The following is a 15,561-nucleotide window of genomic DNA, read 5'->3' as shown; positions in this document are numbered from 1 at the left end:
GACCTCTGTCATCATTTTAAGTGGGGGAACTTGCACAATCGGTGGCTGACTAAATACTTTTTTGCCCCACTGTATGACCCTGAAGGTAAGCGAGTCATGGACTAAAGTAAAACAGTATGTTGGATGTGCCATGCAATGCTCAATTACATGGGTGGGAGCTAGTGTGTTAGCTCAGTTAGCTCGTTAACGTGTTGGCCGTCTAGCCCCATGCACGGGGTGATCGGCGGTAGCTCGTTAACGGAGATTTGCCGTGTTGTGGCGTTAAGGTCATTTCAACGAGATTAACCTGAAAGCACTAGTGGGAACACAACGAATATGACTGCACATTTACGCCGACATTATCCTAGTGCAAGGACAAAGATGAGCGATTCCTCAATCAGATACAGGGCTCGCAATATCGCTAGCCCGACGTCCCGGGGCTAGCAATTTTTCCAGTCGGGCTACCAAAATCTATCTCTGCCCTGCCCGTCGGGCTATTGTAGGAAGGAAAAATATATGTCAATGATTTTGCATTCTTTCAGAAATGTAGCTGGGTAATTATGTCATTGGCATCGGTGAGCCACTGTCAATATGTGACATATTGAAGTCGCGTTTGAATTTGCGCTTGTTTTTTTGCTTTCACTTTGCAATCACGCGAACTGCGTATAGAGAGCGACAGCACTGATTGGTGAGTGATGATAATTTGCGCACCAATTCCTCTGACATCGTCTTATCAATCGTTAGCTTACTATGCAAACATGACAAGTGAAATCTCCCGCAGCTTAAACATGTGAGAGGTTGATCGCGCAGAGAATCGCTGAGCTTATGTGAGTCGTGTGTAAAAGCAGCAGGATATATATTTTAGTTCTGCTGAGCCAAATAAGACAGGTCAGGGTGAAGAAGTGACAGCCAAAAAAAAGCTTACCACAAAACGGAAAAGTTATGACAAATCAGACTATAAGGCAAAAAGAAAGTGCAGCTTTATGGTTTCATGGACAAAAGAATTTCTGTGGCTGTGATATGATGAGCTAAATAACCAGGGCTGCACATAAGTGGTCCGCAGGTGCGCATTCGCTGTCAAAATAAAAAACACGCACAAGGGTTAGGGTTAAATTTAAAAACTGTACTTTTGAGTTAAAATATATATTTATAATTTTAATAAATGACAAATTAAAAAGGCATGAACATTTTTTTGTATCGAAAAAATATCGAACCGTGACACCAAAGTATTGAACCGAACCGTGAATTTTGTGTATCGTTGCACCCCTAATATATATATATATATATATATATATATATATATATATATATATATATATATATATATATATATATATATATATATATATATGTAGAGAGAGAGAGAGAGATAGATAGATAGATAGATAGATAGATAGATAGATAGATAGATAGATAGATAGATAGATCCATATAATGATGCAGTGCTACACACATTCATATTTGCATGTTATTGTGTTCAGAGAGGCTGCTTTTTATTTTTATTTCCTCATTGCTGTGCACATTTTTTTTATAACCGACTTCAAGGTAAAACTTGGACTCAGATGCTGTTGAACCTGTTTTCTGGAACAGAGTCTTGAAGGAACCAAAAGCAAACTTTTATTTATGTGTCAACATTTGGAGATAAATGTCTCACTGATTCTGATCCATCCGTGTCGGTTAATTCTGCCAGTTGGATTTTTGTTTACAGGGGGATGAAGATGCTGCTGGTGTTGCTGCTCCTCATCAACAGTAAGATACACACTTTAAATACTGTTTAAATGCCGATTGTGTGTAAAACTTATGGAGCTGTATTACAAACAAGTAACTTGAATAGTGAGGAAAGAAGCTTTGTTTGTAAAAATATGAAAGACTGTAGTCAAAGGTTGTGCTTTTCCATCATTGAGACGCTGAACAACATCTTAAAATAGTTTTACACTAAATCCCTTTGTCTGTACGGTGGTTCAGTCCTCGTCTTACAAACAGGCGTTCATCGCAGTCACCGTACAAGTCTGTAGGCACTGAGAGCCAAGGATGAACATTTCTGACATACCTCTGCAGGAGTGCCAACTACTCACTGTGTGTGTGTGTGTGTGTGTGTGTGCATGTGTATACATGGTGTAGACTTGTTTAAACTGATTCTACTACAGTGGTTATCCTCAGGCGGAGTGGCTGAGCAGCCTGCAGTTTATTCATATTGACTGTGATGTACAAGAAGGTACAGTGTTGTGTGTAACAGGAACAGGAAAACATCACAGTATAAAAGATGAAGATAAAGTCTGAACTGACAGCTGTTCCACTGCTGTCACATTAAGGACCTGCATCAGAATAATTTTTGTATTGTTGCTTTACTGGAACAGCAGTTATTAAACTTGTCACAAGATGGCGCTCCAACAGAGGCACAGCACCATATTCACAGTCACATTAAGTGGTGAAGGAAACACTTGTATGTACAATAAATGTATCTACAACATCTGTGTCAAACCAGCTTACTATTGTGTTGTCAAGAGTCATGTTTCAATATTCAAACACATGTCTTGGGTTTCTTAAATTAATTTGTCACCTGAGGTATCTGAGACAAACCCACAGCATGCGGTTAATTTCTATGTCTGTTTATGTGTCTTCAGTTTCCCAGCATGCCCTGGCTGTGGTGGTGGAGGTGAATGAGGGGGAAAGATCTGTCCTGCTGCCCTGTCAGTACTCAGGTATTACACCCGAGGACCCCACAATGATGTGGACTCGCAATGATCTTGATCCCAACTCTGTCCACCTACAGCGAGAAGGAAGAGATGACCTTAGAGGACAAAACCAGCGTTACAGCAGGCGCACATCGATGAGGCGTGATGCTCTGCACACTTTAGACTTCAGCCTCACTCTGAGAAAACCACAACTGACCGACAGCGGCAACTACACCTGCTCCATGGGTGATGGGATAGGAGACCGAAAACTGACAGTTATACAGCTACAGGTCAAAGGTCAGCAACAAACACCAACACCTGCTCTTTATGCAGCTCAGGAGTCAGTACTGTGGACAGATCAGAGGTTAAACAAAGAGTGTTAGATTGATTTGGTTAAAAGTTGTCATTGTTGTGTTTAAACTTGTCTTAAACACAACAATGACATGCAGTTTTCTTAAACTGCATGTTTAGATATTTTTCTGTTTCTACCATACATGTACGATGGTGGAGGAGGTTTAGCTATTAGTGTTTAACTGCAGGCACATTCCATATAAGATTGTGGTTTCCTTATTTGATAAGGAATGTTTACTTCCTGCCATTTATAGGCTCACCTGCACTGGTATATGAGAGACCGTTAAAGGGGTTAAACCGTATACAGGAGGGGTGAGATGACTCTTTTATGACCAGAGATGGGGGTAAAATGGTTATAACCGGGAAGTCAAGCACATACACACAGTTACACACACACATGCTCGCATGTGCATGCACACACACACACACAGTGCCTTTAACTTTTATGACACACCATATCAGAATCAGAATCAGAATCAGAAAGGGTTTTATTGCCAATAGTTGAGCAGGTTTACAACATTAGGAAATTGCTGCGGTGCTTCAGTGCAAACATACTGTCATAAATTACGTTTAAATAGACATGAAAATAAAAATAAGAGCAAGAATTAAAAGTGCTAAGTAGATAGATATATACATGATATATACATGAGTGCAGATGGTGATCAGTGCCAAACATGGAATGATGCAGTGAACACAGCGTAGGGTCATGTGTTAGTGGTGGGAACAGTCATACGGTTATTGTTCATGTGTCCAACAGCAGAGGGGAAGAAACTGTTCTTATGGCGAGAGGTTCTGGTGCGAATGGACCGGAGCCTCCTGCCTGGGTTGTGTGTTGACTGAATAAAGGCTGCGAGGGGATGCTGGTTCTTTGTGGAGTTGTCTGGGATCAGGTGAGGAGCTTTCAGCTCCAAGATCCGGATCCGACCGGCTTCCTTTGCAAGTTAAAACCCATCAATCTCTGGTTGTCTTGCTTCGCTCATGGGGATAAGTCTCTGAATCAGTGAGGCCTGTGAGCGCAGGCCTAACAAAGACTGTTTTGGCAATTCTCTTAAAAACAACGACCAACATTTTAGATCTAAGCTCCATGGAAGCCACAACTAAGGTTGGGTTTAAAAAAATTGATTTTCCAAGTAAAAAACGATTTTAGCTTGAATAAAGCGATATTGATTCATTAAATCCTGAATTGATTTTTAAATATAAATGTATTTTGCCAGGAACACCTGAATCTCAGGTTAAAGCTCACAAAACTATTTTAACAACCACCAAACACAAAACACCAAATGAGAGCAGGTACATTGATTCCACACAAACATCTAAACACAAAGCACAGACCATTTCACTCGACGGCACATACACAGACACGCCATCAGGACTAAAAGGCGAGATCTCACTGATTCTGAAGCTGCAGGTTTTGTCACTCTCTGACCAAAATTTACTGAACCAGCAGCAAAAGTAGATCAAAACTAAGCTTCACATTTGATAAACATCGTCTTTAATTCCCTCTTACTTTTGCCGTTTTACTTCCACCACAATAAAAATCACACTTCCTGGATGGCTCTCTCTGTCAGTCACTTCATATGTTGATTCATGGTTTTCTTTCATCTTTGTTCTACTGCAAAATATTATAAGCTAGGCCAGAAAAAAATGTTTTTCTGTGTTTTATTTTCAGTTACTTTGACACAAAGGCATCTGCTGTGATGCTCACACCTCTGAAGTCTCACAAGTGTCAGCTTTGTTTTTATATATAGATATAAAAATATGGAATGTACTGATAAAAGATCAGAATTATAATATTTCTGACTGTCTTAGTCAAAATTGAACTGAATCGAGGATCAAATCAAATTGAGACCTTATGAATCAGAATCGAAACGATTATAGAAACTAGGGCTGCCACAAACGATTGTTTTGATAGTCGACTAGTCACCGATTATTTTTGCGATTAGTCGACTAATCAGATCATCATCCATTGGACTTAAAACGTACAGCTTATTGCACCAGCAGCATCTGCTCTTATATAACTATCATTAGCTTACAGCTTTAAGTGTTTAAGGTCTGTGCAAACTAAAAATAAAGACAAGATGGTAGTTTATTAAATTTTAATGAAATTTGCAGATTGTTTCGGTGAAGTTTAATAAACTCCTTGCTATCTAAAATATAACAGGACACCGGAGTATATTCTCCAGCATCTCACACTTCTGATGATCAGCTGTCTGCTTGATGTTTATTCAGCTGTGTAAAAACTATAACTTTAATCTCAGCCAAACCGATTTACTCGGGAACAAATAAAATACTGAAAAAAGCCAAACAATAACATTTGTAAGTTATCTAAGTGACTCATATATCATGTTTAACCTGAGTAGCGAAAGACGGTGGTGGGTTTGAAAACGATTTGCCAGGAGTCCGGTGTTCTCACGGCACTAGTGAGCCTAGCCCCCGGCTAGCTATCGAGCTAGCGGGTAACAGACGTCTCCGAAAACGTCAGAGCGCTTTTGAAAATATGTGGTGTCCTGATAAACTGAGCAGATATTTGAGGTTTACACAGCTACATTCTCCCTGAAAATATGTTAAACGTTTATTTTGTGACCCAGAAAGAATAATAAGAGTAATATTAAAACTAACTAGCTGCCGCCATTGTTGGAAACTGAGCAGAGCCGCGCTATGAATTCTGGGACACAGCTTCTTCTTCTTCGGGGTTTAACGGCAGCTGGCATCCTTGTACATGCAGTGCTGCCATCTTCTGTTTCAGTCTGTTATTACACTCAAATCCTGCTACTTATTCCTGTGTCTTTTGGGATCTTACAAAGCTTCAAACGACGCGTCGACTATTAAATTTGTCGTCGACGATTTTGATAGTTGACGTAATCTTGACTAGTCGACTAATCGTGGCAGCCCTAATAGAAACCCCTTGGCTTTTGTACTTGCGTTTTGCTGTTCCATGTGAAAGATGCATTGTTGTTGCAGTGCGCTATTTTGTGTGCTTCTCATATGCAATTAGCCTATCGTTCATTCATAATGGGGCCAAAAAAACTTTCTGCAAGTGATTTGAGTGAAAAGAAGAAGCGTAAGGTGCTCTCGATGGAAACAAAGAGAGAAATTATTGACAAATATGAGCGAGGTCCTCCTCCACCAAGAACTTTTTCTTCAGCCAGCATCGCCTCACTCAAAAGGCGATGGAAAAAGGCACTTTGACTTACGAAAATTTTGATTTACGAAAGACCCTCTGGAACAAATTTATTTCGTAAGTCGAGGTTCCACTGTACTTACATATAGACCACTAGATGGGCTAGATCAATTTAGTGCTTTGTATGTACATCCCCTTTGCTCTGTGGACTTTTTCTTTTCAGTAACAATTTCTTTTACAGGCTTTTGTTCCCTTATTCCAACGTTTTTTTGCGATATCCTGCTGTCATAAAATTCAAAATGAGATTTCTGATCAGTCAAAAAATAAACAAACAGCAAAAAAAGAAAACATAGTTTAAAATACATTACATTTAAATTATAAAAACTTTTATAAGTGTCTAATATAAAGGTTTTGTGTGCATTAAACAATGTTTCCATGGCATGAAGGGTTTTTTAATGCTGGAAATGATCAAACGATGATTAAATTGTTAACGTTAAAGATCCAGTTTAGCTTTCAATGGGAAAAAAGAGGCCAGATGATGATGTATTACCACAGAGACATAGATTAGCAACACTAATGCTCATATCCCAGATGACTATTTCATATTGTGATTTATTGTCCTCTCAGACCAGCAGGTGGAGATGAAGGTGAATGAAGGCTTAGAGTCCGTCATCCTGCCCTGCAAAACAAAATCTTACCTACCTGAGGACACCACAGTGGAGTGGACTCGCTCTGACCCAGAACTCATGATGGTTCATGTGTATGCAAACGAAGGCGACCAACTTAATGACCAGGACGGCCTTTACAGAGACCGAACAACAGTGAATGAAGACCTGCTGAGAACTGGAGACCTCAGTCTGACCCTGAAAAAACCCACAGAGAGAGACAGTGGAGGATACATCTGCACCATCTACAGGGACAAAGACATCCTGAGACAGAAAGTAGAGCTGCAGGTCAAAGGTCAGAGATGTAGATAAAGGTCAGAGGTGATGTAGATGTTGTCATAATATTATTATGATGTTTTAATATTATGGTCTATTATTGTTTTCTACACAGAGCCATTTCCATCCTGGGCCATAGCTCTCCCAATTATCCTGGTTGTTCTTGGGGTTTCTGGAGGTCTTTTATTTTATTTCCGGCACTATTTCATGTCAGGTGAGTGTCTCCTACTACACTACCCACAATGCCACAACATGACTTTACTAAACAGTGTGCGTGCTTCACTGCATTGATCTGACACAGTGTACACGCTGTGTACACGCTGTACACGCTGTGTACACGCTGTTCTTCTTCTGTGGTGGTAAACAGCAGCTGACATGGAAACATGTGCTGACAGTAAATGTTGCAGCAGCTTCAGTAAATGTTCCTCCTTGAGTTGTGCTCAGTCATGTGGTGGAGAGCTTCAGATGTTCAGACACATGAGAGCTTCATGGTTTCTGTGCTGATGTGTGTGAGACATGGCCGACTGTGGAGGCTCAGTCTGTCTGTGCTTCTGCTCTTCATCCAACATGTCTGCAGCACTTTACAGGACGCTGCAGACTAGTTACCAAAGAACGAGTCAGGAACACATCAGGAACAAACTGAGACAGAATCTGACTGAGACTAGAAGACAAGGAGGGGACAGGGAGGTCATGTGACCATCACAGCTGCTGCTGATGTCATGATGTTGTGCTTTGTTGTCCTCTCAGTTTACCAGGTGGTGGTGGATTCAGGGGTGGAGTCTGTCCAGCTGCCCTGCAAAGGCACACTTCACCTCCCCAAAGATGCTAAAGTGGAGTGGATGGACAACAATGACAGGAAGGTCCACGTGTATGTGAATGGCCCTGATGAACCTGAACAACAGGACGAATTTTACACAGATCGAACGAAGATGAATGAAGGCCTGTTGAAAACTGGAGACTTCAGCCTGACCCTGAAATACCCCACGAACACAAACAGCTACACCTGCACCGTCTACAGCAGGGAGGAAAAGATCCTGCTGAAGAAACAAGTGGTGCTCACTGTTATAGGTCAGTGCTGTAGATACAGGTCAGAGGTCAGAGGTCACTGTAAAAGCTCAGAGAATATGAACTGGGTTCACATCATCACATCATCCATGAGACTTTCATGAGTTTCTCATAATGTTGGTTTAGCATTTAGCTAGCACACTGCTAAAGTCAGTTCAAATATATCTATTTTGTTAGCACTCACATCTCAGTGAAAATAACTACATGCATGCTTTTTCCAGAACCGTTAAACTTTCCTCATAAACACACATGGAAATATCACAAATCTAGGTCATGAAACAAGGAGGGGAGGACCTGTTACCATCACTGCTTGTCATGTTCAAAATTTTCAGGACTTTAGGAAACATATCTGTCATTTTAAAACATTTAATTTGCTTCAGCAGTTGAAATTACAAGTTTACAGCGCTGTACCTTTGTGTGAACCATTGGTCTGCTTCACAGAAAGGATAACCTTGAAACGGGCTGTACAGATTATATACTGTGGCAATAACAAAGGATTATTAGGGCTATCTTCTCCAAGCACCAAATGTGCCAGTCTGCTGTGGATCCTCCTCATTCATTCCAAACTTGCCTGGTGTCTGCTCCTTCAAGACAGAAAAGAAAAACATCTCCCTGGCTAGCCTTGATTACCCTGTTTTCCACACTATAAGACCCACTGAAAATCCTTTAATTTTCTCAAAAATCCACAGTGTATTATAATATGTACACATTATAATAAAAGTTACCGTGAGGGTTCTGAATTGGGAAACAAATGCAATCACATGGCAGGATGCTGTAAACGGACCAAACTTCAGTCAGGAGAACAACTGAGAGAATCCATCCACAATACGAGGTTAGTCATTAATATACTGCAACAACATGGGAATAGAGCAGCTGTGAGAGAATTCAACTTTAATGGATCAATGGTACAGAAGTAGCAGAAGCAAGAAGAATGAGTTGAGTAAAGTTTGATATCTAACTGTTTGGTTTCACTTAATGCACCTTATGGTTCGAAAAATACGGCATTTAATATTATCCTAGATCCTAAAATCTAGTTCATGACAACTTGTTTGGACATTCTGACCCAGAGACTATTCTAACCTTTATCATGTATATGTGAGCACTCTGCTTCTTCTTTCAATATTTCAAATCCAGACAGTAGTGCTGGATGAAGCTCTCAACCCTCAAACACGGAGGGCCAAAATGTTTATGAGCACATTTGCATTGTGTATATATTAAAACAATAAAAACAGCTTTATTTAATAGTTTTATAAACAATGTAATAATTTTTAAACCCTAACATGCTGCTTTTGCTGTCTGTTCCACTTACACATGCTGTGTTGTCCTCTCAGTCCCCCAGGTGGTGGTGGATTCAGGGGTGGAGTCTGTCCTGTTGGACTGTAGAACCACAGTTAAGTTACGTGAAGGTGCTAAAGTGGAGTGGAGAGACGCTTACAGGAAGGTCCATGTGTATCAGGATGGCTCAACTAAGCCAGAGAAACAGGATCATGTTTACAGAGGCCGAACAGAGATGAATAAAGATGCGCTGAGGACTGGAGACCTCAGTCTGACCCTGAGATACCCCACAATCACAAACAGCTACACCTGCACCCTCTTTAACAGGGAGGAACACATCCTGCTGAAGAAACAAGTGGTGCTCAATGTCAGAGGTCAGTGCTCTAGATACAGGTCAAAGGTCACTGTAAAAGCTCACAGAAGCTGAACTGTGAGAGTCCACATCATCCATGAGACTTTCATGAGGTTTTCATAATGTTTATTTAGCATTTAGCTAGCATACTGTGAAGGCTAAGTCAGTTCAAATATATCTATTTTGTTAGCACTCACATCCCAGTCAGAATAAGATAACCTTTATTAGTCCCACACGTGGGAAATTTGTTAAAAATTGAACAAATTGAACACACATGGAAATGTCACAAATCTGAGTCATGAAACAAGGAGGGGAGGTCCTGTTACCATCACTGCTGCTGTTCCTGTCTGTACCATTTATAAATGCTTCTTTTTTCTCTCAGTCCACCAGGTGGCCGTGGATTCAGGGGAGATGTCTGTCCAACTGCCCTGTGAAACCACACTTCAGTTGCCTCATGATGCTAAAGTGGAGTGGAGAGATACTTACAAAAGGGCCCATGTGTATGAGGATGGCTCTCATAAACCAGATAAACAGGATCAGGATTACAGAGGCCGGACAGAGGTGAATGAAGACCTGCTGACAACTGGAGACCTCAGTCTGACCCTGAAATACCCCACCGATGGAGACACAGACACCTACACCTGCGCCATCTACAGCGGGGAGGGAAAAATCATGTTCAAGAAAGCAGTTAATCTGAAAGTCAATGGTCAGGGATTTAAATGACTCTATTTGTTCACACACCGTGTTCTGTGTGTGTGTGTGTGTGTGTGTGTGTGACCTACAGTAGTCTACTATCTTATACAGTTTGTGTGCTGCCTTTAACCCTACAACAGCTGGGATAGACTCAGTTATGTTTGTGTGTTTTGGAGGTACTTGTCCAGAAAAGAGGAGGTACCTCTTTCTGGATTAAATGGCAGATTTAAATCTTCTCTTGTTACAAGTGTGGTGTTACTGCAAAGAACAGAAGGTATGAAAAAAGGATGGTCACCAGCATTTGGTCCATGTATACTAGCAATACTCAGATCCAAATTTTGAATACATAAATATAAATTTACCATCTGGATCTGTGATAATGTTACAAACAGAAGATTTTTTTTGTTTGTTAATTATGTCTCTTTGTTTTGAATAGTAACAGAACACTGTGGAGAAATGAGTGTGTGCATTGTGTTGCTGGGGTTGTTGTTTGTACTCTTAGTTTAGTTTTCTGCCTTCTTCATGCGTCCTTCCACTTCATCTTCTGTGTTAAGTGTTTCTGTTATACTGTTTTCTGTTTTATTTTGGTAACCTTTGTCTGTGTTTATTGTTCAGTTGTACTTTTCCAGTCTTGTTCCCTGACTAGTTCCAGATGTGTTCCCTGGTGTTTCCTATCTGTCTAATTACTTGTGTATGTTTATAACCTCACCTCTTTTCTTGGCCTTTGTCATCTCCGTCCTCTGTGCTCTACATCAGCTTCTCCTGTTGATCATCACAGTTTTATATTTTGGTTTCCCTGCTTTGCAAACATTTAAACTTTCTGTATTCCTTTGGCTTACTGCATTAAGCCTCCTGTTCTGTGTTTGAGTCCAATACAGAAGATTTTCTTGTTTGTTTGTATTATGCAGTAAATTAGACAGGGGCTGAGAAGAGTATCTAGCTGTGGTTTGTTGATCTGGTGTGATGGGGCCAAAGTAGTATCAGGTCATACATGCATATTGAAAGGAAGACAATCACATAGTTAAAGGTGAGTGAGAGAAGCTCTGAGAGAGGTCACAGGGTGACGGCAGAAAACGATGCTCACAGTTCTGTATTAGAGACAAACAGTTAAAGTAAAATGAGGCTAAATTTCACTTTAATTGTCCTATTAGAGGGGTCATGACCTCAGGGCTTCCTACGGGCTGATTCAAAGACAGGAAGACTGAAAAAATGTGAAATATAGATCATGTAGATGTTGATTGTTTGGGTTTTCTCTGCTTTCTTTTTATTGTTGATGGGTCTTTAGCTTGCAGTATAACGCACCTTGAGGCAAATGTTGTTGTGATATAGTGCACTATAAGTAAAGTTAAATAGAATTGATATAACACTACATTGATCTAGTTTCTGTGGCCAAATTAACTTAAAATAATCACATTGGTTGAGTGACTGAGCATTGAATTGAAAGATTTCAGTCCCCTGTTCCTTTCTCGTCTGATCTTTCTTTCAGCTTTTTTCTACAACCATGAAAACCTGCTGCTGTCTGTACAGCTCACGTTCTGTTTCTTGTCCTTTCAGTCTGTCAGGTGGAGGTGGAGGAGGGGGTGGAGTCTGTTTGTCTGCCATTTAAAACTACACAAAACCTGCCTGAAGATGTTGTAGTTGCGTGGCAATCTGATGAAATGATGGTCCACGTGTATGAGAACGGCTCTGACCAGCCTAAAGAACAGCACCAGGTTTACAGAGACCGAACGAAGATGAATGAAGACCTGCTGAAAACTGGAGACCTCAGTCTGACCCTGAAACACCCCACAGATGATGACAGTGGAGAATACAGCTGTGAAGTCAGCAACAACAGTGCTAACCGCATAAACAGAATTTGGAGACACAAAACTGTGCTGCTCATAGTCAAAGGTTTGTGTGTCTGTGTGATTGTATGTGTGTATGTGTGTGTGTGTGTGGGGGGGCGGGGGCGGGGGGGGGGGGGGGGTATTAGGAAGTTTCCTTGTGTGGTCATGCTGGGTTTGTGTTGATGGCCTTATCCACATAATAATTTATCCATAGAATGCAGAGCTTTATTGTTTTTTCTTTTATATAAAATCCAAACAACAAGTTGGGCAGTCCAAAGCACTCCTAAAATCAATAAAAATTAAATGAAAATAAAATTTAAATTAACTTAAAAGACCATTATCAGGTGAGCAGACTTTCCAGCACCTCCAAGGACAGGATTTCACCTCCAGAACTTTAGTTTTTTTAGTGTTTTCTGTTTTATTTGTGTTTATTAGTGATTTTTAGAGCTCATGCAGCTGTTAGTATTCACAGCACAACAACTCATAGTCAAACTCATGTGATGGAAGATCTGTTTTACCTGTCAGTACCTTTATTAACCATATAGTCTTGGCTAATCCTTTTATTAATAAAACTTTAGAAAACATATAGATATAAAAAAGCACAGACCTCTCTACTCTCCCTGCACAAAATTACTTAAAAAAAATCTTAAAAACAATATTATAGGGTATCATTACTAGCTCCGATCCTTCTCTCTGTACCTTAATCCTTCATATGTGGAAGATATTTTTGCATTTCCCCAACTCACCCTCCTCTGACCGCCAGGCTCTCCTAGATGAATCTAAAAAGCTGCACACATTAGGCTGTTAATATAGATGCTGACGATATAGATGTAGATGCTATAGAATCAGAATCAGAATCAGAAAGGGTTTTATTGCCAAATGTTGAGGTTTACAACATTAGGAAATTGCTGCGGTGCTTCAGTGCAAACATACTGTCATAAATTGCGCTTAAATAGACAAGAAAAAATAAAAGTAAGAATAAGAATTAAAAGTGCTACGTGGAAAGATATGTGCATGAGATATACATGAGATATACATGAGAATAAGAATTAAAAGTGCTACGTAGAAAGATATATACATGAGTGCAGGTGGTGATCAGTGCCAAACATGGAATGATGCAGTGAACACAGCGTAGGGTGTTAGTGGTGGGAACAGTCATACGGTTATTGTTCATGTGTCCAACAGCAGAGGGGAAGAAACTGTTCTTATGGCGAGAGGTTCTGGTGCGAATGGACCGGAGCCTCCTGCCTGAGGGGAGCAGGTCAAACAGACTGTGTCCAGGGTGAGAAGGGTCAGCTGAGATCCGAGCTGCACGCCCCAGTGTCCTGGAGGTGTACAGGTCCTGCAGAGATGGGAGTCTGCAGCCAATCACCTTCTCAGCAGAGCGCACAACACGCTGCAGTCTCTGTTTGTCCCTGATAGTGGCTCCAGCGTACCATACGGTGATGGAGGAGGTGAGGATGGACTCGATGATTGCAGTGTAGAACTGCATCATCGTCCGTGTTGGCAGGTTGAATTTCTTCAGCTGCCTCAGGAAGTACATCCTCTGCTGGGCTTTCTTGATGACGGAGGTGATGGTGGGCTCCCACTTCAGGTCCTGGGTGATGGTGGTACCCAGGAAGCGGAACGAGTCCACAGAGGTGATGGGGGTGTCAGTCAGGATGATGGGGGGGAGTGGGGCTGTGTGCTTCCTGAAGGCCACAATAATCTCCACTGTCTTCTGGGCATTCAGCACCAGGTTGTTGTGGCTGCACCAAGACACCAGACGTTCAACCTCCCTCCTGTAGGCAGACTCATCCCCGTCCGAGATGAGCCCAATAACGGTGGTGTCATCTGCAAACTTGATTAGCTTGACAGACTGGTGGGTGGAGGTGCAGCAGTTGGTGTACAGGGAGAAGAGCAGAGGAGAAAGAACACAGCCCTGAGGGGAGCCGGTGCTGATGGTCCGGGAGTCCGAGACATTCTTTCCCAGCCTCACGTGCTGCTTCCTGTCCGTCAGGAAGTCAGTGATCCACCGGCAGATGGGATCAGGCACATTCATCTGGGAAAGCTTGTCTCGGAGATGGTCTGGAAGGATGGTGTTGAAGGCAGAGCTGAAGTCCACAAACAGGATCCTGGCGTAGGTTCCTGGGGAGTCCAGATGCTGCAGGATGAAGTGTAGGGCCATGTTGATGGCGTCATCTACAGACCTGTTGGCTCTATATGCAAACTGCAGGGGGTCCAGGAGGGGGGCCGTGAGGGTCTTGAGATGGGAGAGAACTAGGCGCTCGAATGACTTCATGACCACAGATGTCAGAGCCACGGGTCTGTAGTCATTTAGTCCAGTGATCCTAGGTTTCTTGGGGACAGGGATTATGGTAGAGGACTTGAAGCAGGCAGGCACATGACATGCCTGCAGTGAGGAGTTGAAAATGCCAGAAAACACTGGGGCCAGCTCGTTTGCACAGTGTCTGAGGGTGGCAGGAGACACGCCGTCTGGGCCGGGAGCTTTCCGAGCATTCAGATTCTTAAACTGCTTCCTCACACCTGCTTCATGAATATGAAGAGTTGTGGTGGGAGGAGGTGGTGTGAAATCCTCCTTTGTGTGGGGTGAGGAGGGGGGTGTTGTAGGTGAACAGTTTGAAGGTGGTGATGGCTCTATGGAGGGGGGAGAGGTGGGGGAATTAGTGTCCAAAGTGTCTCTATTGTTGGGGCCGTTGGAGGTGTGAAGGCTGCCTGATGGCTCGTCAAAACGGCAGTAGAAGTCGTTAAGGGTGTTGGCTAAGAGCAAGTCATCAGTGGAGTGGGGGGTTTTAGGCTTGTAGTTGGTGATATTCCTAAAACCTTTCCACACAGAGGCCGAGTCATTCTCTGAGATCTGCCGCTGCATCTTCTCAGAGTGCTGATGTTTAGCAATGTCCACTTCTTTAGTGAACCTGTACTTGGCCTCTCTGTAGCAGTCCCTGTCTCCGCTTCTGAACGCCTTTCTCTTTTCCAGCCACAGCTTTTTGAGTTTAGGAGTAAACCAGGGTTTGTCATTGTTATAACTCACCCTGGTGCGTGATGGCACAATGCTGTCCTCACAGAAGTGGATATAGGAGGTGACAGTGTCCGTAAACTCGTCCAAGCTGTTAGAAGCAGCCTTCATTGTGTCCCAGTCTGTAGACTCCAAACATGTGCGAAGCTCCTCCACAGCCTCGTTGCTCCACAGTTTTTTAGTCCTCACGACAGGTTTGGAGAGCTTCAGCCTCTGTCTGTACGCGGGGATTAGGTGGATCATGACGTGGTCAGAAAGTCCGAGTGA

At 42.1% G+C, this 15,561-nt stretch overlaps 1 protein-coding gene across 1 annotated transcript in view; it reads left to right on the top strand.

The window, feature by feature from the left end:
- Positions 1–1,568: 1,568 nt before the first annotated feature.
- LOC101477651 (uncharacterized) overlaps positions 1,569–15,561 on the top strand; it is a 29,418-nt gene continuing 15,425 nt past the window's right edge. The window contains exons 1-8 of the mRNA XM_076880872.1: positions 1,569–1,728; positions 2,604–2,951; positions 6,754–7,086; positions 7,183–7,281; positions 7,815–8,135; positions 9,464–9,781; positions 10,142–10,465; positions 12,007–12,342. Coding sequence (XP_076736987.1) covers positions 1,692–1,728; positions 2,604–2,951; positions 6,754–7,086; positions 7,183–7,281; positions 7,815–8,135; positions 9,464–9,781; positions 10,142–10,465; positions 12,007–12,342 — 2,116 coding nt within the window. The 5' untranslated portion in view covers positions 1,569–1,691. The remainder of the gene's footprint in view (positions 1,729–2,603; positions 2,952–6,753; positions 7,087–7,182; positions 7,282–7,814; positions 8,136–9,463; positions 9,782–10,141; positions 10,466–12,006; positions 12,343–15,561) is intronic.

This window comes from Maylandia zebra, unplaced genomic scaffold, assembly GCF_041146795.1.
Source record: "Maylandia zebra isolate NMK-2024a unplaced genomic scaffold, Mzebra_GT3a scaffold01, whole genome shotgun sequence".
NCBI classification, from domain to species: Eukaryota; Metazoa; Chordata; class Actinopteri; order Cichliformes; family Cichlidae; genus Maylandia; species Maylandia zebra.
The sequence above is the reverse complement of the archived record's forward strand: the minus strand, read 5'-3'. Positions and strand labels throughout refer to the sequence as shown.